This window comes from Quercus robur, chromosome 5 (assembly GCF_932294415.1).
Source record: "Quercus robur chromosome 5, dhQueRobu3.1, whole genome shotgun sequence".
Classification (NCBI taxonomy): domain Eukaryota; kingdom Viridiplantae; phylum Streptophyta; class Magnoliopsida; order Fagales; family Fagaceae; genus Quercus; species Quercus robur.
Genome location: NC_065538.1, coordinates 21,085,747 through 21,112,814, shown reverse-complemented (window position 1 = coordinate 21,112,814; position 27,068 = coordinate 21,085,747). Strand labels below are relative to the sequence as shown.

At 36.8% G+C, this 27,068-nt stretch overlaps 2 protein-coding genes across 3 annotated transcripts in view; both read left to right on the top strand.

The window, feature by feature from the left end:
- LOC126725479 (G-type lectin S-receptor-like serine/threonine-protein kinase CES101) overlaps positions 1-25,773 on the top strand; it is a 93,087-nt gene extending 67,314 nt beyond the window's left edge. Inside the window, exons 4-7 of the mRNA XM_050430240.1 lie at positions 24,285-24,495; positions 24,613-24,850; positions 24,995-25,145; positions 25,234-25,773. Of these exons, the coding sequence (XP_050286197.1) occupies positions 24,285-24,495; positions 24,613-24,850; positions 24,995-25,145; positions 25,234-25,545 (912 nt within the window). The 3' untranslated portion in view covers positions 25,546-25,773. The remainder of the gene's footprint in view (positions 1-24,284; positions 24,496-24,612; positions 24,851-24,994; positions 25,146-25,233) is intronic.
- On the top strand, positions 282-3,370 carry LOC126725482 (G-type lectin S-receptor-like serine/threonine-protein kinase CES101). Of its 2 annotated transcripts, XM_050430245.1 has the most exons (5): positions 282-1,340; positions 1,492-1,593; positions 1,680-1,846; positions 1,931-2,142; positions 2,221-3,370. In XM_050430245.1, exons 2-5 carry the CDS (start codon positions 1,566-1,568, stop codon positions 2,303-2,305), a joined length of 492 nt encoding a protein of 163 aa, XP_050286202.1. In that variant the 5' UTR covers positions 282-1,340; positions 1,492-1,565; the 3' UTR covers positions 2,306-3,370. The 2 variants fall into 2 exon arrangements, with proteins under 2 accessions (XP_050286202.1, XP_050286201.1); XM_050430244.1 differs by having other exon boundaries at positions 1,931-3,370.
- Positions 25,774-27,068: the final 1,295 nt, after the last annotated feature.

The following is a 27,068-nucleotide window of genomic DNA, read 5'->3' as shown; positions in this document are numbered from 1 at the left end:
ATTAAAGATTAATATAATTTGTAATTGAATTTTTTCATAATTTATCTACAAAATGAAACCTATTAAACAGTAAATTGCAATCTTTGATCTAATTATTGAGAGCACAGAAGTTGAAGAAATCTATTATAAGGAAATATATGTGCATTGACCAGCTGCCTTACCTATGTGCACACAATTGTGCGCAATTCACTTTTTTTTTGTTCTCTAATAGGGAAAGGTAATGTATGGCTAGGAATATTATTCAAATGGATTAATGTTGGATGAAAGCCACTCAAAGATGAAAGCCACTCAAAGATGTTTAAAAAATGTACTTTTCAAATTTTCACTGATAACTTCAGCCAAGAAGCATCTATATTTAACTGTGCTCCATAGTACATTATGTATAACACTTGTCTCTCTTAGTGACTGGTCTGTCACGCATCTATTAATCAGATATGGAAAACTATTATGGTCTTTCTCGTAAAACACTTCACCTTCATTTACCGCAAAAATGTTCGGAAAAATGATAATTATGTGCCTCTCTCTACATTTTAGATTTGTTACTTGGTAACACCTACATTTTTATTCTTTCCATAAACATGCAACACTGCCTAGTGGCAAGATAGGGGTTTCAGCCAATATAGTTGATACATTCGATGAGCTACTAGTTAGTAGAAGAGGCTTTTGCACATTCTCAATCTTGAATCGCATTTCCCAGTAAAAGCAGTTGGTTTACTTGAAAGATAAATTTTATATAAGCCAATTAATTATTTAAGGAATCAATATTTCTAGATGTTCTAGCTTTACTCTGAATTTGTAAGTCTTCAAATAGATACTTCCTCTAATGACACACTATCATAGTGTTATACATAATGTACTGAGCCATGAACACTTTAGGAGAATAAATTGAGTTATGTGATAAAGTGAGTGAGATGAACTGAGCCATATTTTAGGAGAATAATTTGAATTAATTATGTGATAAAGTGAATGAGATGCACTGAGCTATTCCCATTTATCTTGCTTACACAATGAAAAGAGCCACTAGTTTATCTCTCTATCAAATCAAATTTGCAATATTTATGTTATGATTTACTAATTTAAATTAAAAACAAGGATTTCGTTTGATCTAATTTGGCTTTAAAGGTGATATTTAATTTTGTTGTAGATTTTTTAAGTCCTATATATACCCCTTTCGTTTCTAAGTTATTGTAGGCAATAAGCATAATTTAAAAAAATTCTACTTTTAATTGTTTATGCAGAAGAATCGCGAGTTTCATTCCTATGCATCATTGCAACAATAGGAGGACCGTGTATGCTGGCATTATTATACTGTTTTGTATGGAGAAAACATGAAGCGAAAGGTATTCTAGTAGTCATAATGACTTAATTTGGTTTGAATGTGATACTTTGTTACTATCTTTATTATTCATTCCATATATAAGCTTCTTTCTTCATTTTCTGTATTTGGTGATTCTAATTTGTAATTTTTCATCTTTTTCCATTTTAATGCAGCTAAACCACTGATACGGATCATCATTACAAAAATAGGCGATCTCATTGTACTCATGTTCAGTTCCATACGCTAAATGATACAAGAAAATCATAGATATTGCGGTAATGCCTCAGCAATAAATTAAATGCATATAAGTAATAATTAAATTAATGAGTGATCTCTTACCATGTCTTACCTTAATTATCAGGGAAGAGAAACAGAGAGAAAGATATATTATTACATGAGCTAGAAAGAAGAGATGGTAAGAAGAGCCATGAACTGCAATTTTTCAGCTTTGAAATCGTAGCATCAGCCACAAACAATTTTACAACTACAAGCAAGCTTGGAGAAGGTGGGTTCGGATCTGTTTACAAGGTATACTTCATAAAACTTTTAACAAAATGGCAGAATAATTTAAAGAGAAGTTGTCAGATTTGGACTAATTAGTTATTATTTCAGGGACAACTGCCTGATGGGCAAGAAGTTGCAATAAAAAGGCTCTCAAGGAGTTCTGGACAAGGATTTTTGGAGTTCAAGAATGAAGCAATACTAATTGCCAAACTGCAGCACACTAATCTTGTTAGGCTTGTTGGATGTTGCATTCATAAAGAAGAGATGATGCTCATCTATGAATACATGCCTAATAAAAGCCTTGACTTTTTTTCTCTTCGGTTAGAAAATTTTGACAATTTAGTTAATTATCTTTCTTTTGGTTTTTGTCAATTGCTCACACATATGTTCTACTACAGATCCTGCAAAGAAGAATATTCTAGATTGGAAGAAACGTTTCAACATCATTCAAGGGATCCATCAAGGGCTTCTATACCTTCATAACTACTCAAGATTAAGAATAATTCATAGAGATCTAAAGGCCAGTAAAATTTTACTTGATGATAAGATGAATCCAAAGATTTCGGATTTTGGTATGGCTAGAATATTTGGGTCAAATGATTCTGAAGTAAACACAAACAGAGTTGTTGGGACACAGTGAGTGATTAAACCACTTTGCTACAAAGTGCATGGATATGAATGTGCTTACATGAATGTGTTTCTTCCTTCACATACTAACAAAGTTTGTTCAATTGTTCAGTGGTTATATGCCTCCAGAGTATGTGATGGAGGGAGTTTTCTCAACAAAATCAGATGTTTTTAGCTTTGGAGTCCTATTGTTGGAGATTGTTAGTGGTCAAAAGAATTATAGTAGTTACCATTCTTAACGGCCTCTCAATCTTATTGGATATATAAGTCCCTAATGACACTAAGCTTATTTTGTCTAAACACCATGTTATAGTTCATAACCGTAAGAGTCCTGGAATTGTTTCAGGCATGGGAGTTGTGGGGAGAAGGTAGAGGCTTGGAGTTAATTGATACAGCTTTAGGTGATTTAGATCACATTGATCAAGTGTTGAGGTGCATTCATGTGGGTCTCCTGTGCGTCCAACAAAGCCCAGTTGATAGACCTACCATGTTAGATGTGATATTTATGATATATAATGAAGCCAATAAGCTACCTGCACCAAAGCAACCGGCATTTTTCCTCGGAAGGAATATACCAGAGGCAGGAATTGTAGAATGCAGACCAGAAAATTGTTCATCAAATGATATATCAATTTCAGAGATGGTACCGAGGTGAAGGGACCTGAGTCTTTCAACCTATATCGCCGTAAAGCAAATTTTACCATAGAAAGCAACAGTAATATCCCATGTTAACATGGTGGTTGTGTGCGTCACATTTTCATTCTGGGAGAATCACAGGATATATATGTCTATGTATATGGCTCTATGCGCACTGTAGTTTAAAATTTATTTGATTATCTTCTTCCGAATGTTATTAATTTACACATGTTAGCATATGCTCTACAAAACCATCAGATGTGAATTGTAATTCCAAAATTTCCTTCCACCGCAAAAATAGATCTTTTTGAGCACAACTGCTACATCTTTTTATTATCTCTTTCTTGTTTATTTTTAGAGCTCCTGCCAGATTAATTTTATGAATATCAGTTAAATTAATCTTTTAGGTAAGGCTATGTTGGGTGCCTTACCGTGTGGGTCCAGCCCACTTGCTTGCCATGCCTTGTCAAAGCTCATTTATGAGCTTGGTTCCAAGAGTCTTCAAATTCAGCTTTCCATTTATTGAGAAGTGACCAAAACATGGAGAGGTCTAACTTCTCTTAATGAGAAGTGTTCCAAAGTCAGCATGCCATTTTTCTTGGGCAGTGACTTAGGCGTGTGAGACACGCTGAAACTGACAAAAGAAGAAAAGAAGGAAAACAAAGGCCATTCGGCCTTGTGAGCAAAGCTGAAAACAGAGAGCCTTTCTTGGCCATTGTATGTGAGTTTCAAAGAGAGCAAAACACAAAAAGAGAGAGCTTCAGCTGGAGGTGCAGTCCGAAAAATAGAGAGAAACACAGTGAGAGTGTGAGAGAGTGAAAAAGAAAAAGGAGACATTTTTCTTTGCTCAAGTTACACACAAGGAAGATAAATTGGTGGAGTTCTCATGGAGTTTTTGAGTGCTACAACCATGGAGAGTTGGAGTATTCAGAGGAAGATTTTGCTACTGGCTTTGTGGTGAGATTGTATTTACTCCTTGAGATATATTTGTTGTATATCCAATTTATTGTGAACACAAGTTTAGCATAAACTTGATAGTTGTAATATCTATTTTATAGTTGATATTTTTCGGAGCTGCCCCGTGGTTTTTCCCTCTACACTAGAGGGTTTTCCACGTAAGATTTGGTGTTCTTATGTGATTGTGTTTATGTGGTGCTTGCTGGAATTTTTTTTGTTTCCATAATATTGCTATTGCTTGGTAGTCATTAATTTTAATTCACACATAGACATAGAGGGGATTAGGATTTTTTCCCAACAAGTGGTATCAGAGCTTTTGGTTGCTTGGGTTTGATTGTCTTGTGTTGGATTAAATGGAAAATATGGCTATGAACACTATGATTAAACTCTCGGCATCGAATTATTCAATATGGACGCCGATGATGGAAGATGTCCTTTATTGCAAGGATTTGCATGACCCTATTGAGGGTGATAGTGCCAAACCTAGTGATATGTCAGATAGAGACTGGGAGAAATTAAATAGAAAAACTATCGGGTGTATTAGACAATGCATCGATGTTAGTGTTTTTCACCACGTGTCTCAGGAAACAAATGCAGAGACTCTTTGGGAAAAATTAAGGAGTCTTTATGAAAGAAAGACAGCTCAAAACAAAGCTTTTATTGCTAGAAAGCTTGTGAATTTGAAGCTTAAAGAGGGTAAGTCCATTGCCGAGCACCTTAGTGAGTTCCAAGACTTGGTTAATCAGATGGTTACAATGAAGCTAGTAATAGATGATGAGTTGCAAGCTTTATTACTTTTGAGTTCCTTACCTGATAGTTGGGAGACTTTGGTAGTGTCACTTAGTAATTCTGCTCCGAATGGTGTGTTACAACTTGCCATGGTTAAAGATAGTTTACTTAATGAAGAAACTAGAAGAAAGGATATGGGCAAGGATATTGCACATGCTCTTGTCACAGAGAACAGGGGGAGAAGTAAGAGTAGAAATTCTAAAGGGCGAGGTAAATCCAGAAGTCGGTCAGAGTCGAAAGGGAAATTCAAGTGTTTTTATTGTGATAAAGAAGGTCACATAAAAAGGAATTGCAAGGCTTGGAAGAACAAACAGAAAGAGGATAAAAATCAAAAAAGGGTGGATGATGAGAACACTGCTGCTGTTATAGTATTGGAAGATGAGGTCCTAGCCATAGGACAAGATGATTGTTGTACAGTTTCAGATCCTTATGTTGAATGGGTGATTGATTCAGCTGCTTCTTGCCATGTCACTCCTAGAAAGGAGTTATTCACTTCATACAAAGCGGGAAACTTTGGGAGAGTGAAGATGGGCAATGATAGTTATGCCGACATTGTGGGAATTGGTGATATATGTGTTAGGGCTAACACTGGATACACATTGATTTTAAAGGATGTGAGACATGTTCCGGATATTCGCCTGAATTTGATTTCCACTCATGTTCTTGATAAAGAAGGTTATGGCAATTATTTCCGTGATGGAAAATGGAGGCTTAGCAAAGGATCATTTGTGTTGGCTAGAGGGAAAATTTGTTGTACACTTTACAAGACACAAGTAAAGTTGTGCAAGGATGTTGTTAGTGCAGCTCAAGAGGATTCTTCGCCTAACTTGTGGCATAGGCGGCTGGCTCACATGAGTGAAAAAGGGTTGCAGATTTTGGCAAAGAAGTCTCTCATTCCCTTTGCCAAAGGTACGTCACTAAATCCTTGTGATTTTTGTTTATTTGGTAAGCAACATAGAGTTTCATTTAATATACCCTCTACTAGAAAACCCAATGTATTAGAACTTGTTTATTCTGATGTATGTGGTCCCATTGATGTTAAGACTTTAGGTGGCAATAAATATTTTGTTACATTTATTGATGATGCTTCACGAAAGGTGTGGGTTTATGTTTTGAAAACAAAAGACCAGGTATTTGAGCACTTCAAGAAATTCCATGCCATGGTGGAAAGAGAGAAAGGGAAGCCTTTGAAGTGTCTCCGTAGTGATAACGGAGGTGAATACACATCTAATGAATTCAAGAGTTATTGCTCCGAGAGAGGCATTAGACATGAGAAAACAGTTCCTGGTACCCCACAGCAAAATGGTGTGGCAGAAAGGATGAACCGCACTATTGTTGAGAAGATCAGATGTATGTTAAGAATGGCTAATCTGCCTAAGTCATTCTGGGGTGAAGCTGTTGTGACTGCATGCTACCTAATTAATAGATCTCCATCAGTTCCTTTGGATTTTGATATTCCAGAAAGAGTATGGACAGGGAAAGATGTTTCTTACTCTCACTTGAAGGTATTCGGGTGCAAGGCATTTGTTCATGTGCCTAAGGAACAAAGATCAAAGCTTGATAGCAAATCCATTCCTTGTATATTTGTTGGATATGGAGATGCAGAATTTGGCTACAAGCTATGGGATCCAAAAGAAAAGAAGATGATCAGAAGTCGAGATGTAGTTTTTCATGAGAATGAAAACTTGGAAGACTTTGAAAAAACTGAGAAGCCTAAAGCTATAGTTGGAGGTGTTCCTGATCTTACACCTACCTCTTCTTCCTCAGATAATGCCACAAATAGAGAAGACGTACAAGATGAGAATTATGGTGATGAACCAACTGAATTTGATGCTGATGAGCCAGCAGGTGTTGATGGTGATGATGTGACAGATACAAATGGTGTTGAGCAGGGGGAGCAGCCTCCTCCACTAGAGATGGTAGAACCTCAGGTGAGAAGGTCTACTAGAGAGCGTCATCCATCGACTAGATACCCCACTTCTGAGTATGCTATGATTACTGAAGAGGGGGAGCCAGAAAGTTTTCAGGAAGTACAGTCTCATAAGGATAAGCAAAGCTGGTTGAAGGCTATGCATGAAGAGATAAATTCTTTGAACAAGAATAAGACTTATGACTTGGTGGAACTTCCTAAAGGCAAAAGGGTATTGAGAAACAAATGGGTGTTCAAGCTAAAGAAAGATGGTGACAAGTTAGTGAAGTATAAAGCTCGATTGGTGGTTAAGGGTTTCTGTCAGAAACAAGGGATTGACTTTGATGAGATATTCTCTCCAGTAGTCAAGATGAGTTCCATTCGGGTAGTTTTGGGATTAGTAGCTAGTTTAGATCTTGAGCTTGAGCAACTTGATGTGAAGACTGCTTTTCTTCATGGTGATTTGAAAGAAGAAATCTACATGGATCAGCCAGAGGGATTCAAAGTGAAAGGTAAAGAACACATGGTTTGCAAGTTAAAGAAGAGTTTGTACGGCTTGAAACAAGCTCCAAGACAGTGGTACAAGAAGTTTGACTCATTCATGGTGGGTCACAAGTACACGAGGACTAATGCAGATCATTGTGTGTATGTTAAAAAATTTCCCAATGGTAAATTTGTTATTCTTCTGCTATATGTAGATGATATGTTGATAGTAGGACAAGATGCAGGTGTGATTGGAAATTTAAAGAAGGACTTGTTCAAGTCATTTGATATGAAAGACTTGGGTCCAGCAAGACAAATTTTGGGTATGCAGATTCTACGTGACAGGAAAGCCAAGAAGCTATGGTTATCACAAGAGAAGTATATTGAGCGGGTTCTTGAAAGGTTCAATATGAAGCATGCCAAGCCAGTCAGTACACCTCTTGGTTCTCATTTCAAGCTAAGAAAGAAATCTTGTTCTTCATCAAAGAAAGAGAAGGAAGACATAGCATCAACTATTTATTCCTCAGCAGTTGGGAGTTTGATGTACGCTATGGTTTGCACACGACCAGATATTGCTCATGCAGTTGGTGTTGTCAGTAGGTTCATGGTTAATCCTGGTAAGGATCACTGGGAAGCAGTGAAGTGGATTTTCAGGTATTTGAGGGGTAGCTCTAAATTGTGCTTGACTTTTGGTGATTCTAAACCAATTTTGGAGGGTTATGTAGATGCAGATTGGGCAGGTGACCTTGATGGTAGGAAATCTACATCGGGGTATTTATTTACTTTTGCAGGGGGAGCTGTATCATGGCAGTCAAGATTGCAGAAGTGTGTTGCCTTATCTACAACTGAAGCTGAGTATATTGCAGCTAATGAAGCAGGTAAAGAGATGCTTTGGTTGAAACGGTTTCTCCAAGAATTGGGTTTGAAGCAAGATGGATATGTAGTTAATTGTGATAGTCAGAGTGCTATAGACTTAAGCAAGAATTCTATGTACCATTCACGCTCGAAGCACATTGAGGTGAGATACAATTGGTTGAGACTAGTTGTTGAACAACAGTTATTTGAATTAGAGAAAATTCACACAGATGAAAATCCAGCTGACATGTTGACCAAGGTTGTGTCTAGAGAGAAGCTAAAGCTTTGTGTCGGGTTGGCCGGCATGAACTCTGATTGAAGACTTGGGTTGAAGATCTCCTCCGTAGTGGGCTGGAGGGGGAGATTGTTGGGTGCCTTACCGTGTGGGTCCAGCCCACTTGCTTGCCATGCCTTGTCAAAGCTCATTTATGAGCTTGGTTCCAAGAGTCTTCAAATTCAGCTTTCCATTTATTGAGAAGTGACCTAAACATGGAGAGGTCTAACTTCTCTTAATGAGAAGTGTTCCAAAGTCAGCATGCCATTTTTCTTGGGCAGTGACTTAGGCGTGTGAGACACGCTGAAACTGACAAAAGAAGAAAAGAAGGAAAACAAAGGCCATTCGGCCTTGTGAGCAAAGCTGAAAACAGAGAGCCTTTCTTGGCCATTGTATGTGAGTTTCAAAGAGAGCAAAACACAAAAAGAGAGAGCTTCAGCTGGAGGTGCAGTCCGAAAAATAGAGAGAAACACAGTGAGAGTGTGAGAGAGTGAAAAAGAAAAAGGAGACATTTTTCTTTGCTCAAGTTACACACAAGGAAGATAAATTGGTGGAGTTCTCATGGAGTTTTTGAGTGCTACAACCATGGAGAGTTGGAGTATTCAGAGGAAGATTTTGCTACTGGCTTTGTGGTGAGATTGTATTTACTCCTTGAGATATATTTGTTGTATATCCAATTTATTGTGAACACAAGTTTAGCATAAACTTGATAGTTGTAATCTCTATTTTATAGTGGATATTTTTCGGAGCTGCCCCGTGGTTTTTCCCTCTACACTAGAGGGTTTTCCACGTAAGATTTGGTGTTCTTATGTGATTGTGTTTATGTGGTGCTTGCTGGAATTTTTTTTGTTTCCATAATATTGCTATTGCTTGGTAGTCATTAATTTTAATTCACACATAGACATAGAGGGGATTAGGATTTTTTCCCAACAGGCTAGTGGTAGAGAACTTTACATGATCAACATTTCTTCTCTTGGTCGGCTCCTGATGATTATTCCCTCAAAACAAGTGGAACCTAAAGATTCAGGTTAATGATTGTACAAATAAGGTTAGAAATGTAAGAATACAAAAATGCTGAGATTTTGTAACAAAGAATTAAGAATGTTGGAACAAAGATCCGAATTTGCTTTGACATAAGACCTAAGTGGGTCCACGTGTGGTGTCATAAACACATGGCAAACAATTACGTAATCAAGTCAAAAAAGAAAGTTCAATAATCTGACCAAAAGGGAAAAGGTCAAAAAAGCCAGCAGTTTGGCTGTAGTGATTGACAATCAACGAGTTAGACGACCTTCATGATCTCGTCCTAAAATTTTCCATTGATATGCATGGCTAGCAAAGGAAGGAAGCTTATTCTGAGACAGATGTATTGGTACAGGGCCAAAAGCTTAGAGACAAGAAGAGCCTAGTCTTAGCCAATTGGACATTCTGGTTGGCGCTTTAAGAAATACGTATGTTAGATTTTCATTCAACATTGATATCGATCTGATGATTATAGAATTTAATCTCTTCTGTTTTTAAGGGGCCTAGCTGATCAATTAATTTTTAAGGAGGGTTAGCTTTTCTTTTATATGATACCAATTCTTAGTACCTAATATTTAAAAATGTTGTAATACTATATTTTAATGGTGGGTTTTAGTTAGTTCAACTGAAAATTCTATGATGGTTGAATAAGAAATCTGGAATTCAATCCTCGCCTGTGAGAATTTTATTTGTGGAAGTCTAATCATTTGAAATTGAGTGTGACAAGACTAGAGTGTGGATTAAAGGCAAGACTCTTTGAATTCTTCTCATCAAAGATTTTGTGGAAGTCTAATAATTGAAAATTGAGTGTGACAAGACTAGGGTGTGGATTAAATGCAAAGAATTTGAATTCTTCTCATCAAAGATTTTTTCTAGGGACACACACTGCATACATTTTGATACAAATTTATATTTATTAATATATGATTAGATTCATTACTTACCACTAATTGTTATAAAAATTAATCTAATCTCCCATAATATATGTGCTAGTTATGCAAATGTGTATGTATGTAAATTAACAAAACTTCCAATTAAAAAAAAAAAAAAAACATAAAAAATTAATTACAATACAACTCAAGGTTAAGATCAAGGAGAAAAAAAATATCTAATATCACAAATTATTATCTAACTTTTTTGCTACAACTATGATGCAGCAAAGTGTAACCTATGAAAAAAAAATAATGAATTTATATGTAAGCGATGAGCAATCACTCACAATCTACTAAGGGTGAGTTCAGTTCAGCTTTTTGATACTGTGCTTTTTGAAAAAGTGGAGGTTTCAAAAAGTGCGGTATGAAACTGGATTTTTTGAAAAAACTGAGTGTTTCACTAGCACTTTTAAAAGTGGTGGTTTGAGTGGTAAATTATCAAAAAAGACAATGTATATATAAGAGAGTTTATTTCATACTTAAATCAACTACTTCATAACACTTACTCAAAAAAAGAAAAAAAAAACTACTTAATAATAATAATAAAATATATATTATTGGTATTATTTTAATAATATTATTTTGCAAGCATGGAGGATATAAGAAGAAAATATAATCCAATGGTAGATTTGTTTAAATTCATCTCTAATTAAAAGATATTGAGTAAGGTTGTATCCTTAGGCTACAACTAATTTTGTAGCTAAACTTTATTTTATATATATATATATAAAGGGTGTCCTAAACCTAGACTGGTCAAAACTGAGTCTAATCGTTCCATCGGCTAATTGTTGGACGAGATCTAGATCTGGGTTCCTATTTGGGTTTTGGATCTGGGTTCCTAATTGCTGGAAGGTTATTTCCGACCATTTCAGGGTTCTAGGTACTTGAACTATGGATCTAACATCTGAGGTTTGGATGAGAGTGGTTTCTCCAAATTTATGGCTTGGATAGACATGTTTGTTCTGATGCACTTATAATATATTTTGTATATAAGGGCTAGCTGTCTGGTTCCATTCAACATAAGAGTTCCATGTGTCTTAATGTTGAGGGTGAGGACCTTCAGAATGTGAGGGTCATCAAGGGCTACAGTGAAATTGGGGAAACAGTTGAAATGAACTGGTCCACCATTTAAACTGGATTCCATGGTACCTAAGAGGCTGTCATTAAATCTAAGATGACGAGTGTCTCTGAGGGCCATAAGGATTGAATTGTTCAACCCTTCTCTAATCAATGGTTTTACTCCTACTTGGACTAGACCAATATGGAGGAATTTATGATCTTCTTTCCTGTGAGCTTTTATTGCTACAGGGGACAACAAGTAGCATGTTTCATACTCCTTGTTGATGCTATAAACTTGCTCTATAGTCCTAACATGGTAGTCTATTTTGAAAGTCTTTTTCAAGGACCACGATGATGACGTATAGACCTAGTTTATGGGTACTTTTGGTATGTTCCAATCTTCTAACTTTTGATCTAAATCTGAAAGTTGGTACGACTTCGAGTTTATCGTTCCATCATCTTGAGGAATCTCAGGGAGGGTTGTACTGCAAGATCTAATACTAAAGGATGAATCACTCCTTTTAAACATCCTATTCATCATTCTGAATTAAGGCTTAAATTAAACAATTATATCCTAATTACCTTTATCTCCAAATTCCTAGATATAACCTTTAGATCTGAAACAGAGTATACACACGGGACAAATGCCTTTTCACAAGCTAACTACAACCTCTTACTGCCGCAAACTCTCCACAATGCTAACACCTTAAAACGCCTCTCTCTCGGCTGACACGGGTGAACCAAGCATGAACAGGAAAGACACTGGGTCTGACTGGGTTGCAAGACGGCTTAGATTTGGTCTTACTCGTCTCAATAGTATACATCTGCAACAAACTTTGGGCTAAAAACAAAGATATGGAAAGGCAGATAACTGGGAAACAATTGATTAGCTTAAACAAATAATATCAAAATAATAGACAGAAGTTTAAACGGGAGGCTCAGCCTACCACCAAAAGAGATTACAGTAAACAAAGACTGAGAAGAAATAATAGATGAAGAAAGTGATAAATGGGAATGGAAGAGTTATCAGAAAATAGATGTAAAACAAAATATAACTTGTAGGAGATAACATATTCAAAATAATGAATAATGCACAAAATAATGGATAACTATGGTGGTTGTACCGGCCAACTTGATTAAATATAAACAGTAACTTACAACTTACGATCGGCCAAAACTTGGCTCTGATACCAAAAGGGGGTAAGTTACTGTTTATCCTTATGAAAGGCATGAAGGCGCTTCTTTTGGAATAGAACCCAGGGAAGCAACATCCCTTCAAGAATTTGTTCCACTTAAAATAATATTTTCCAGTGGTAATGTGGCCATCACCTTACAAGAAGTTTTATCTAGGAATTTCCAATTTACAAATGGAGTGTACACAGAACTTCCACCCTCCATCAAAATTATCCTTGATAACCTTCAAAGAGCCTTTACCCAAAGCAACCACCGCCTTTTTCAGAGAACCCTCAGAGCATTAGAAATACACCTAGTAAATCTTGAGGCAGAAATTGAAATAAGGCGAATTTCCATTAGTCAACTCTTTGGCAAGGAGGATATGCATTCAATGGATAAAATGACTATTATGGGCACTGATTATGCTAGGTTAAGTCTTGAGACTCAAAACCAGCTAAGAAGTGCTGTTGCCAACTTGCCTACCGACATACAAGTTCGTATCTTGGGAAGCAAGGCTATGTCTGAATCATGTGACCTATGGTTTAAGCATTTCAGAATATTGGTCACCACCCATTTCCCAGTTTATGGGGAAGACCTGGATGATATTGACAATGCCTTCATCCAGTCAACCTGGGAAGAATACTTTGGGAGCAGCCACAGGGTTTATGAAAAGAAACATCCCTTCCCCGGACTAATAATCAATTATGAAGATTGGTCTGTTGAAGAAGATCCAAGCTGGCTTTCACAAATGTTTGAATATGGCTTTATCAAGCTCATCAAGTTAACAAGCCATAACCAGATCAACCAGTTTCCTCAGATTATCCAACAGGTTGTTTTAGGAATCAAAAGTCCTTTTGTCTCCATCAGATGCTGAAGTACTCTCCCACAATGGGACAATAACAATTGGATGATTGTCCAACCTATACACCATCTTGTACTCATCAATGGGTACACCCATAATGGCCCCTGGTTCACTATAGCCCTTGATGACCCTCACATCCTGAAGGTCCTCACCCTTAACATTAAGATACATGGAACTCTTATGTTGAATGGAACCAAACAGCTAGCCCTTATATACAGAATATATTATAAGTGCATCAAAACAAACATGTCTATCCAAGCCATAGACAAAAGAAAATTTGGAGAAACCACTCTCATCCAAACCTCAGATGTTAGATCCACAATTCAGGTACCTAGAACCCTGAAATGGTCAGAAATAATCTTCCTAGAAAGATGGACTTTAGAGAATGAGAATTATCATCTACAGATCCAAAACCCAGATAGGAACCCAGATCTAGATCTCGTCCAGCAGTTAGCCAATGGAACGGTTAGACTCAGTTTTGACCAGTCTAGGTTTAGGACACCCTTAGAATATGTTGAACCCAGGCCCAGATCCCTAATAGATCTGCACCAGGATCCCAGGTCTAGATCCTCATTAGATCTACACCAACCTTTTAGGCAGCCAACTATCTTTCTTCAAGATAGACCTTCATCCCATTGTAGTTCATCTAGAAACCTAGCTCCCTTTCCTAGATCAAGAAGAGACCTAGGACCAGAATTCCAAGGTGTAAAAACCCATTCCCAGGTTAGTACCCCTTGTTACACAGCCAAGCAAGACTCAGTTGCTGATCAAGAAGAAGACAGCACTAGCCAAGACAGTCAAAAACCTCCTTCACCTTCAGGAACTGATATGAGAGATCCCTTTCAGCCAGAAACTGAAATTGATCGTCAGCTCATGGTGATAAGGAAAGTATTCACCCCTGACATGGATGCCTTAGGCAAAGAATTTGAATCAAAGGGGAATAAAGCCAAGAGAGAAGCCTATAGAGCCAACCATACCAGAGAACAAAAGGTAGAAGTTTTGGCAAAATGGAAAGAATTCATGAAAGAGATATCCAGCAATGTCCCTTTCTTTGAATACTTTGAGAACCATTTTGAATGGCATAAGAAGTCTTGTGTCATCACCAAAACCAACTGGACCACAAAAGACAACAAAAGAGTTAAGAAAGTTGTTCGGTCTAGTCACCCTCCCCAGGAAGCTATACTATTTAACCACCGTGGTACTGAAAACATAGTTGCTTCTCCCTTCAAGTTCCCAACCGAAGAAGAAAAGGTTGTCAAGAAGGTAATAGAGCAAAACAACTATACCAACCAGTGTTTAGGAGTCATAGGAAAACAGCTTGATAGGATCGAAGGTAGGATTGACAATAAGGTTATCCTCCAGCCAGGAAACCTTAGCAAACCTATCCAAACCCTAGAAAAGCCTTTAGTCAAGCTCCCCACAACCAGACAAGCCAGTCTCAAGCCTAAGGACCAGACAGCCCTAGAAATCGTAGCCCAAAAGCTTGAAGAACTTGTGAAGAAGGAACTAGTCACCCCTTCACCAGATCACACCACAACCAGTAGAGAACTTAGGCTTAGAACCTTACATGCCCACATAGCTTCTAGCAGTTCTAGTAGAATCTCCAGAGAAACTGAAAAAGAGATAGAACACCTAGAAGACCAATTCCGAGGATTACAGGTAAATAAGCTTTACCAACCCAAGGTAAACCCAACCAGCCTTACCAAGAATTGGTACCCCAGACCCACACCTCCTGACCTCCAGTATGAGTAAAGGACTACCCGGTTCACAGTATCCAGCGGTAAACTCTATGAATGAAACATAGATGGTTTATCCGAACAAGAAATCCTAAACAAGATTCAGCATATGACCATGGTAGCCAACAACTACCTAAATGATGGACTTCAAAACACAGAGGTCGTAGAGCTCATGATTTTAGGATTCACAGGAAAACTGTTAGATTGGTGGAATAACTATCTAACAGAAGAGTCTAAGGAAGACATTAAACATGCTATCCAAAAAGATGAGAATGAGAACCCCATCTTTGACGAACACATAGGAAGAGGTGTTCCAGACGGAGTCAATACCTTGATCTATACGATCATGAAACACTTCATAGGTAAACCCAGCAACATTACATCTAGGATTTATGACCAGTTGAATAACCTTAGATGTAAGAACCTTGGAGAATACAGGTGGTATGAAGATGTGTTCACCACCCGTGTCATGCATAGAAGTGATTGTAACTCTCCATTTTGGAAGGAGAAGTTCATCAATGGCTTACCCACATTATTTGGACAAAAGGTCAAAGAAACTCTTGCTAGCCCTTTAGGTGTCATAGATTATGATAACCTAACCTATGGAGACATCTCTAGCACAATCCGAAATGAAGGAATGAAGATGTGTAGAGATCTCAAAATCCAAAGTCAAGCCAACAAGAGCAAAGTCAAGTACGAAATAGGAAATTTCTATACTCAATATGGCTTACCTTCAATAATCCCCAAAAGGAAATCCAAACACAGAGGAAAAGAACCCTCTAAGAAATCACATAGGAAGAAAACAGCCTTCAAGTACTATAGAAAACAGAAGTTCAAAACTGATGATTTCTATAAGAAAGGAAAATCCAAGTCCACAGGAAAGTTCATTCCTAAAACATTAGGAAAATGTTTTAAGTGTGGAAAGAGAGGTCATTTCCAGAAAGAGTGTAAAGCTAAGGCTAAATCCCTTATCAATACCCTCATCAGTGACCAAACCAGTAAAGAAGAAATCTTCAAACTCTTAGAACTTGATCGCTCAGATAGTGAGCCTTCAAATAATTCTAGTGAAGAAGAGAAGCACTAGTTGTATAGGTCATCCTCTGAACCTTCTAGAGTCTCCTCTAGCTCCTCTAGTGGCACGGATGAAGTCCTAGCTTGCAAAGATGGTTGTTGTAGGAACAAGACTATCAGTGTTCTTTCTAAGCAAGAAGACCTGCTCTTAGATCTCATAGAACAGATCGAAAACCCAGTTACCAAAGCTCAAAAAATCAATGAGTTCCACAAAACCCTAGTTAAGGAAGCCAATACATCCAAACCTAGGATCCAGGAACCCAAAGTTGATTTGGAAAAAATCTACAATAGGTTTACCAAATCCAAGAAAGAGATAACCATTTAAGATCTCCAGAAAGAGATTAAGGATACCAAATCAGAAGTAAGAACCCTTAAGCAAGAATTAACCATCCTTAGGGTTGATCACAATCTCATGGACCAGAGAGTCAAACAGTTAGAAAACACTTCTCATCAAGGCAATGAGGAAGGCACCTCATTACAGAACCCTTCTGATGAAGAAATAGATGAAACAGTTAACCCTACTGCAGATATGGAACAAGAACCTACTAAAGAAGCGTTCTTGCATACCATCAGTAGAATTAACTTCCAGAAATGGCACTCCAAAGTCAGGATTGTCATCACTAGAGATTTTGAATTTAATGTAGTAGCCTTAATAGATTCAAGTGCTAATCTCAACTACATCCAAGAAGGAATCATTCCCTCTAAATACTTTCGGAAAACCAAAGAAAGGTTAACTTCCGCAAGTGGAGGAAAAATGCAAATTGAATTCAAAATCCCAAAAGCACATGTTTGCCAAGACAATACGTGTTTTAAAACCACATTTGTTCTTGTCAAAAATATGACAGACAGGGTCATCTTAGGAAACCCTTTCATGTGTCTATTGTACCCTTTCATCACGGATAGTGAAGGAATCACTACCCATCCTTTTGACCAACCAGTTAGGTTTAAGTTTCTTAGGAACCCAGAGCCTAAAGACATCAACAGTCTCCAGGAAGTCTCTATCTCCAAGACCCTTAGCCTCGTCAATGCCAAAACCCAGCATCTTAAATATCTTAATGATGAACTTAGTTACCGAAGAATTGATAAACAATTAGCCTGTGAAACTTACCAAAAAAAGATCAGAAAGTTTGAAGAAAAACTTAAGCAGGAAGTCTGCTCTGATCTTCCTACAACCTTTTGGCATAAGAGAAGGCACGAAGTTGCCCTCCCTTATGTCAAGGATTTCCATGAAAAGAACATCCCTACCAAAGCTAGACCTATCCAAATGAGTTAAGAACTTATGGATACTTGTAAAGCTGAAATAGAGGATCTTCTTAAAAAGAGAATCATCAAAAACTCTAGGTCATCATGGTCTTGCCCAACCTTTTATATTCAGAAAAACGCTGAAATTGAGAGAGGTGTCCCTAGACTTGTTATCAATTATAAGCCTCTTAATAAAGTCTTAGAATGGATTAGGTATCCTATTCCCAACAAAAGAGACTTAGTTAACAGACTTAGCAAAGCAATGGTTTTCAGTAAGTTTGATATGAAGAGTGGTTTTTGGCAGATACAAATCAGAGAGTCTGATAGGTACAAGACAGCCTTTACCACACCCTTTGGTCATTACGAATGGAATGTAATGCCTTTTGGTCTCAAAAATGCACCTTTTGAATTCCAAAACATCATGAATGAAATCTTCAATCCATTTTCCAGCCATATTATTGTATACATTGATGATGTACTCATATTTTCAGAATCCCTGACACAACATTGGAAACACCTCAGATCATTTCTTCATACCATCAAGTCCAATGGTCTTGTTGTCTCAGCCCCAAAGATTAAACTTTTCCAAACCAGTGTTCGTTTCTTAGGTTTTGATATATGATATGGTGTTATCAAACCCATAGACAGATTCATCCAGTTTGCTGATAAGTTTCCTGATGACATTTTAGACAAAACCCAACTTCAAAGGTTTCTAGGATCTCTCAATTACATTGCTGATTTCTATCAAAATCTCAGGCAAAAATGCAAACCTCTTTTTGATAGGCTTCGGACAAATCCTCCCCCTTGGACCCCAGTTCATACCTCTGTTGTCCAAGAAATAAAAAAATATGTCAAGACACTCCCTTGCCTAGGAATCCCCTCAGAAAATTCCTACAAGGTCGTCCAGACAGATGCCTCTAACATTGGTTATGGCGGCATTCTTCTCCAACGTGTTAGTCCCACTTCCCCAGAACAAATAGTCTGTTTTCATTCAGGAATTTGGACTCCTACTCAGCTTAACTACAGTACTATTAAAAAAGAAATCTTATCTATAGTACTATGCATTTCAAAATTTCAAAGTAATCTTTTGAATCAAAAGTTTTATTAAGGATTGATTGTAAATCTGCAAAACATGTTTTAGAAAAAGATGTTCAAAACATTGCATCAAAACAGATTTTTGCACGATGGCAAGCCATCCTTTCCATTTTTGACTTTGACATTAAATTCATACAAGGAACTCAAAACAGTATCCCTGACTTCCTAACCCGTGAATTCCTGCAGACTCCAATACAAGATGTCCGGGAAAAGACCCGTACAGCCCCAACCTCCAAAATTTCCTAAGCAACAAACCTCCAAAGATACTAACCAGGCAAAGAACCCTGGCCCTTTAGTACCCTTTTCTCCCAGACCAACAAAAGCCCTACCTGTGTCACCATCTGTTGTTGCCAATCGGTATCTGGTTTCCACCATTCCAAAACCAAATTACGAAAGGCCCCAAGGACAACACAGTTACAGCTCTGCCTTAGCCACACCTCCCCCCAAAGAAATCACCCCATATATAGTTGAAGAACCTTTTGGTCCAATCGTGCCCAAAAAGCTTCCCTCTCTTCCTCCTAGAACAGGAAAATCCTCCTATATTAAGAAACCCTTTGTCCAGCACATCTCTTATATCGAACATCACTTGGTCCACATAACATATCTGCTGGCACTGGCAATGGAAGTGTTGCCCACAGGTTGGCACTTTCTCCCCAAAAGCCTGGAAAAGAACATCAAATTCTACAAAGACATCCTCACTCAAGAAAAGTCTGCCCGAGTAGAAAATATCATGGATCATAAGAACCCCTCTGAAGTCCTCTATCATAAATTCATAATCCAAATTTTTGTAAGCTGCAAAGATTGGGGACACCCCTCCTCACTTAGAACACTTACAGCCCTCAAGGGATCAGAACCCCAATACAGTTATTATGATTATATGGACGCCTTCGAAAAGGTTTTGTTTTACCAGAACAAAAATTATGATCATTCATGGTTCATGCAGTTTGATAAGAAGTTCTCCAGTCCAATCCCTTCATGGTTCCTCAAGTGGTAGGAAATGTTTGGATCGATTCCTCATAACTTCCCTGAACCCCTTCAGGATGCATTAAGGTATTTCAACACCAGATTCCAAGTCGACAGCCATACTTCCCAATTCCCAGCAATTTTTCACATGACAATTAAGTACAAAATTCACTGGATCAGCATGTGGAATTATGCAATCAACCAAAACCTTTTAGACAGAGAATTCTTTGTGAAATGGTGGGATAGTTTCAGGTTCAACGAGATTATTACCAAAATACACAAAGAATTCCGCCCTCCAGTTCCAAAAGCCATTGCTCATAGTACAAGATCACAATCTAGTCTAGACTTCGTCCAGATCGCCGGGAAATCTAGCAAAGAGCTCAAAGATCTTGCCCAACAATTGCTCCTCCAATCAGAACAATTAGAGTCAGAAGAAAAGAACTCCCCTGCCTCTTCAGAAGTCTCATGTAATTGTGCTCCAATAGACCCATTCCAGGACTCTCAAGATCCTTATGATGGTTATAACTTGGACAGCGATTAGGCAATTCAGAACTGCCCCAGGATGCTCCAGAACAGCTCCAGAATAGCTCAAGAACCACCTTTGCAGCCCGGTTACTATTCCAAAACAGTACCCGCACCAGCAAAGTTGCAGACAGACTACTATTCATCCACAGTCCCAGAACACTGTGCATGATCACTATTCAGAAAAGTAAGGGGACAAATCACTATTCATGAACAGTGACCGTTACTGTTCATCAAACAGTGCCCAGACAGAATCATTCAGTTTACTATTTGCTTTCGGTGGAAAAGAAATTCACCCAGAGTAAAAGTAAATCACTCTCTGTGATTCCAGCAATCTCCTAAAACAATCCAAGGCTTCCTCCAGTTATTTAAGGAACCCTTTGCTTCAGTCTTCAGCAGGTCCAATTGGCAGTCTCCATTCCCAGAGCTCAGAAACCTCCCTTCTCTTTACTTTGTAAACAAATGGCTTTCTCAATTTATTTTGAAGTTTACACTTGTAACACTATAGTCTGAGCCTTCACAACTATAACCTTTTACTTATGCTTCCGCACTGTGACGGCCTCAGTCAGCCCTCACCCCCTTTGTCTGTAACTTACCCCCTATATATATATATATATATATATATATTATAGTATGGTGAATGATATAAAATTTTAATTAAAAAAGTATTGATTTGAATTAATGAATTTAATATAGACTTTAAATAAAATTCCAAATAAAATTATTAGCTTTGTTTGAAAAAAAGTAAATAAAATAAAACTCAATTATGGTTTGGAACAATGGACTTTTTATTAAAGCGCCTTTCTAAAACTACACCAATCACGCGGTTTAGATTTTCGGTAGCAAAAATGGCTTTTTAGGCTCCTTAAAGCCGAAACAAACGCACACTAAGTCAAAGTTATGGCAAAGAGTTATGAAATAATTTGTATTTCTAAAACCACACTAGATTAAGTCCCAAAAGTCCAAGTTGGGAGCCGCAGCCTGACAGCATTTTGCAGAGACGGTATCTTGTGAGACAAGCGCATGTGCCCATCGCCCATCTCCCATCTCCCACAAGACTTTTTCCCTCCCGCAATAGTTTACCCACTGTGCACTTCTTTTACCTGCCTCTTCTATTCATCTTTATCTTCACACATCAGTCTCACAATTGTATTGCATATCAATTTGGTAATAGCAATTGGAGCATGAAGAAATATGATTTATACCCCATTTGCTCCGTTTTGTTGTTGGTCGTGTTGCTGAAACAACATCCATCAAAAGCCCAACAACCTTACGTGAATGACAAACAGTTCAACTGCGGCCAAGACCTAAACATCACGAATGGGTTTAAATGCAACGGCGCCGAAACCAGTTGCCAATCCTACCTCACGTTCCGATCCACTCCTCCTTACAATTCTCCACTGTCCATTGGCCTCCTCTTGCACGCTGATTTTTCCTTCATCGCCGAAATCAACAACATCACAATCTCCCAGGAAATGCCCACCGACACCAAGACCATCATCCCTATCGATTGTTCATGTCTGGGTCAGTACTACCAGCACAACAGCTCCTATCAGGTGCGGCCGTCCGACAGCTATTTCAGCTTGGCCAACGACACCTACCAGGGCCTCACCACTTGCCAGGCCATGAAGCGTGAGAACCCTTATACAGTTGAGACTCTGAGCGTGGGCGTGAAAGTACGAGTCCCACTCAGGTGTGCTTGTCCCACGTCCAACCAGACAGCAAGTGGCTTCAAGTACTTGCTTGCTTATATCACTACCTCGGGAGATAACATCTCTACAATTGCCGATTTATTCGGTGCGGACAAGCAGAGCATACTTGATGCAAACGAGCTATCCGAGGATAGCATTATATATCCATTCACAGCCCTTGTCGTCCCACTGGAGAACAAGCCCACCGGTATAGTTAAAAGCGTAATTTTAGGTAACCATTCTTGCCAATTCCAACCCCCCTTCTCCTATTACTAATTTAATATCATACTAATTTTTTTTTTTTTAAGTATCCTATTAGTCGGTAGCCAGTGCAGAAAATTTTAATATAATATGAAATTTAATAATTATGAACAGAAATTTATGATGATTTTGTTTATTTATCAAATTATATTTTCAATCATTTAAACAATTATGATATGCCACAATTCTAATGAATAGTTTATGTATAGAATAGAATTTAAATTCATTTTCAATAGTGATGTGTAAAATTATAAGATCTCAAAAACTTATATGACACAATATTATGAGATCAAACAATAATTAAACGGTTTCCAATACTTTGTCAAATTTCACCGGTTGGTCCTAAAGTTACACTCGCTCTGGCTTACTAAATATCCTTGTTGCAGTTCCTTTCATTCTTGAATCACCCAACTACAAAGTATCTAAATAAGAATTTCAATTATTAAAGTTATGTGTTATTTAAATTATGGATGAAGAGTCCTTACTTTAAAAAATATATAAAAACAAAGAGAAGAATCTTGAAAGATTTGAAGCCCCTATAGGTGAAGGACAAGAAAATGAATTTTATCAATCTTATTATTTTGTTTTCTAAAGAACAATTAGTCCCAGCATCTTAGAGCATAGTAAATGATAAGAAAATGCTATTGCTAGTAGAACATTAAAATTTTGGTTGTCCAAATGCAGGTAATTCAAAAAACAGGTCGGCTAATAGGTGGTGGATATGGCTCATCGTGACAGTTGTGGGAATTATTATTGCCTTGTTGTGCTTCTTATGTCATTCAAAATGGAAAAAACAAAAAGCCGAAGGTAATTGATGCTCCTACCACAGATTTTCTTTTATATAATTAGCAACATATTTTTTAAGTTATATTTTGCTTAATTTCGTGTTAATTAGGGGAGAGAAAAAAGAAACAAAAGATGCTCCTAATGGAACTTGGAGGTAATGAAATAACTTTCAATGTACATGACAAAGTGAAGAAACAAAGCAAAGATGGGCAAGATGGATTGCAAACATTCAGCTTCAAAAGCATTTATGATGCTACAAGCAATTTCTCAACTGAAAATAAATTAGGAGTGGGTGGTTTTGGACCAGTTTATAAGGTTAGTTCTTCACATCTTTTAGTCTCATAAATTTTTTTTTATAAAGTTTCAACCTATAGCGTCTACCAAATGTTTTGAGAGATTGGGAACTAGACACATTATAGCAAGAATCTTTAAGCAAAAACTTGAGAAGAAAGTGAAGAAACTTTCCCCTTTTTGCTGCTGGAACCGTGTGTGTAGAGAGGGAGAGAGCTTAAGCTTTCTAGCTCTTTCTAGTTCTATGTGAGAAATGAGAGCAAAAGGAGCTTAAGCTTTCTAGCTCTTTCTCACTTGTATTTGTGGCTTGCTACATGTCACACATGCATGGTAAGGAAAACAAGTGTCCTCTCAAGGATTGGGCAAAGTGTCTTAAGCTTATTGGTTCATGTCTCTAGGAAGTTACTAAAATACCCTTCCCTTAAGTAGCTAATTACAAGATTAACTATATATATATATATATAAAGTATCAAACTTAGTTGAATGGTCCATGGTAATTAAGATTTAACCCTCCATTCCTAATTAGCTAGTGCAGGGCACCACACATACAATATATACAACTCTAAAAATAAAATTTTAACATTTTATGTAAATAAAAAAATCAATAGTTAAAAAGATGTGTGCAGACATTTATATATATATATATATAATAAAAAAAAATAAAAAATAAAAAACTCAATGAGGTAATAGATCTAACACTAATAGCATTTATTTGATAATTGCTGGTCAAGTTGGCGAGTAATAATGTTATTGTTTTTTTTCATCACAATACATAAAATTTATTATATTGTTAATATACAATGATATATTGAAAATGAGTCAATAATAAATTTAAATTTAAAAGTTTACGATAAGGTCATAATAAAATGGTCAGGTTAGTTTGGTACTAGTCAGAAACTAATCAGACTCAAATGGGTTACAATTTCTATTACACCTATCCTATTTTTTCGTTCCAATTTGGATGGGTTATTGGATCCTGGTCCAATTTAATTTGCTAGATCTATCTACAACCTTAAATTAACCTATTCCATCTCTTTATTTTTTGTTAGGTTCAATATTTAAACTTAAGACCTAATCAAGCTAGCTAATCCAATTTGACCAATTAATTTGCACTTGAACCTCATCCCAAGTGCTAGATAGAAGTTTGATAGAAAATTAAATAATGTAAGTGGAGATTGATTTAAGGTAATGTGAGTAAAATATGACTAACACAATATATTTTCAGGGTAAATTACCTGATGGGAAAGAAATAGCAATTAAGAGACTCTCGAGAAGTTCTGGACAAGGATTGCTAGAGTTCAAGAATGAAGTTGTTCTCATTGCCAAACTCCAACACATTAATCTTGTCCGACTTTTAGGATTTTGTATTCAGGAAGAAGAAAATATACTAATATATGAGTACATGCCCAACAAAAGTTTAGATTTCTTCCTCTTCGGTAGGCTATATGTTCATTACTACGAAAATTTGCTTATATGATGATATTTTTGTTTTCATTTATTCTAAGTCAATTAATATATATACTTATTTGCTATTATTTTCTACTATGAGTCAGATTATACTAAAAAGTATTTATTAAATTGGAAAAAACGCTTCAACATCATTGAAGGCATTGCTCAAGGGCTCGTTTATCTCCACAAATATTCAAGGCTAACAATAATTCACCGGGATTTAAAAGCAAGCAACATTTTGCTTGATAAGGAGATGAATCCAAAAATATCTGATTTTGGCATGGCAAAAATATTTGGGTTGAAAGGATCAGAAGAAAACACAAATAGGGTTGTTGGAACATAGTAAGTATACATTTCCTTTCAAGCATAGTAAGTATACATTTCCTTTCAAGCATGCATAATTGAATTCTATTTGTGAGTGTGTGTGAGTGAATATATGTGCTTATTCATACACTAATTAAATTTTATTGTCAATTATTATTTCAGTGGTTATATGTCCCCAGAGTACGCAATGAATGGTGTTGTTTCAATAAAAATTGATGTATTCAGCTTTGGAGTTCTACTATTAGAAATCATTAGTGGCAAGAAAAACAATAGTCGCTATCACTCTGAGTATCCACTCAACCTTATAGGATATGTAAGTTTCCCTCTTGATCCTTCTTATCATGTGCATGGAAATTTTGAACTTAATAGCTAACATTTATGAATAATTGGGCTTGTATCAGGCATGGCAGTTATGGAATGAAGGTAAAGGTATAGAGTTTACAGACCCAACAATACTAGATGAGTCATTCATTCCATCTGAAGTATTGAGATGCATTCATGTTGGTCTCTTATGCGTACAAGATCAGGCAACAGATAGACCCACCATGCTAGATGTTGTTTCTTTTCTTGCAAATGAAACTATTCAACTATCTACTCCGAAACAACCTGCATTTTTTATCAACACAATCACAAAAGAGTTAGATGTTTCTAAAAATAAGTCAAAAAATTATTCAGTAAATAATGTCACAATTTCAAAATTGGATGCCAGATAAATACTAAAATACTTGAGTTAGGTTTCTAAAAATAAGCCAAAAAATTATTCAATAAATAATGTCACAGTTTTATAATTGGATGCCAAATAAATACTAAAATACTCGAGTTATGTATGAAAATCTAGTATGTATATACATGCCTTTGTGATAGGGGCTATACTTGATTATGACTTTACAAGCTTGTATGGTTCAATGATTTATTACAATTTTTAATTAGGGTTATATACTTATATGCCTATATCTGATTACATTTATTTTTAATTCTTATTGTTAAAAGTAATGAGAAGAATTAACAATGCTTGTGTGAGTTAACTGATGTAACTAGAATAGATTGATTATAATATGCATCACTATTGTATCTTATTTTGCCGCCCAAAGGATTTTTCTCTTCCACAAGGGGAATCTGGACAGGGTGACCTACTGACTCCAAATATTCTTATTGTTTGCACAGAGAGAGAGAGAGAGAGAGAGAGAGAGAGAGAGAGAGAGAGAGAGAGAGAGAGAGAGAGAGAGAGAGAGAGAGAGAGAGAGAGAGAGAGAGAGAGAGAGAGAGAGAGAGAGAGAGAGAGAGAGAGGAGAGAGAGAGAGAGAGAGAGAGAGAGAGAGTCTACAACACTCTTAAGACTGTAGCTAAGAATGAGAATGAGCTAAAAGGAATAACAACAAGAAAAGGGAACCTTGTTTAACCTTCTTTTTTATTTTAAATTATAACCTCTTATTTTATCAAGCTAATATGGGAAATTACAGCAAACTTTGCAAGTTGCCATAGATACATGAAGAGGCCACGGGTCAATAGCTTAATAGGGAGAAAACTACAATTTTCTTCATTAAGAATACTAAGGTTGATATGAGGAGCCATATAAAAACCTTTTAAGGGTTTCCAAAGTTAAAGTCATGATAAATACTAGAGGTTGCCATCTTTTGTTGGGAGGTCCAAACAAAATACTTTTTTAGGACTTTTGAATACTGTTTCTTGAAGGAGAAGTTGCTATCAAAACAGGGTTGAGAGGTGCTTATTAAAGCAGTCACACAATCCATCCCAATGTACACTATGACTCTATGAGCTGATCAAGAATTCCCATTGCACTATGGAATGATTTAATTAACAAAGATGATGAGCGATTTTTTGGTACAAGTACGAAAATAATGGTCATTGGATTTATTGAGGTTCATTATGCAAACCTCAACAAGACCAAGAGAAGTTTGGTTTTCATGATTTGAGAGCATTTAAATACCATTTCTTGAAGGAGAAGTTGCTATCAAAACAGGGTAGAGAGGTGCACTATGTAATGATTTAATTAACAAAGATGATGAGCAATTTTTTGGTATAGTTACGAAAATAATGGTCGTTGGATTTATTGAGGTTCATTATGCAAACCTCAACAAGACCAAGAGAAGTTTGGTTTTCATGATTTGAGAGCATTTAACTTGGGTTTGCTTGTCATATACTCGTTCATCGTGGACTCATTTTTGATTAGGTTATCCCAAATTAAATTTAGACATTAGAATTATTAAGATAATCA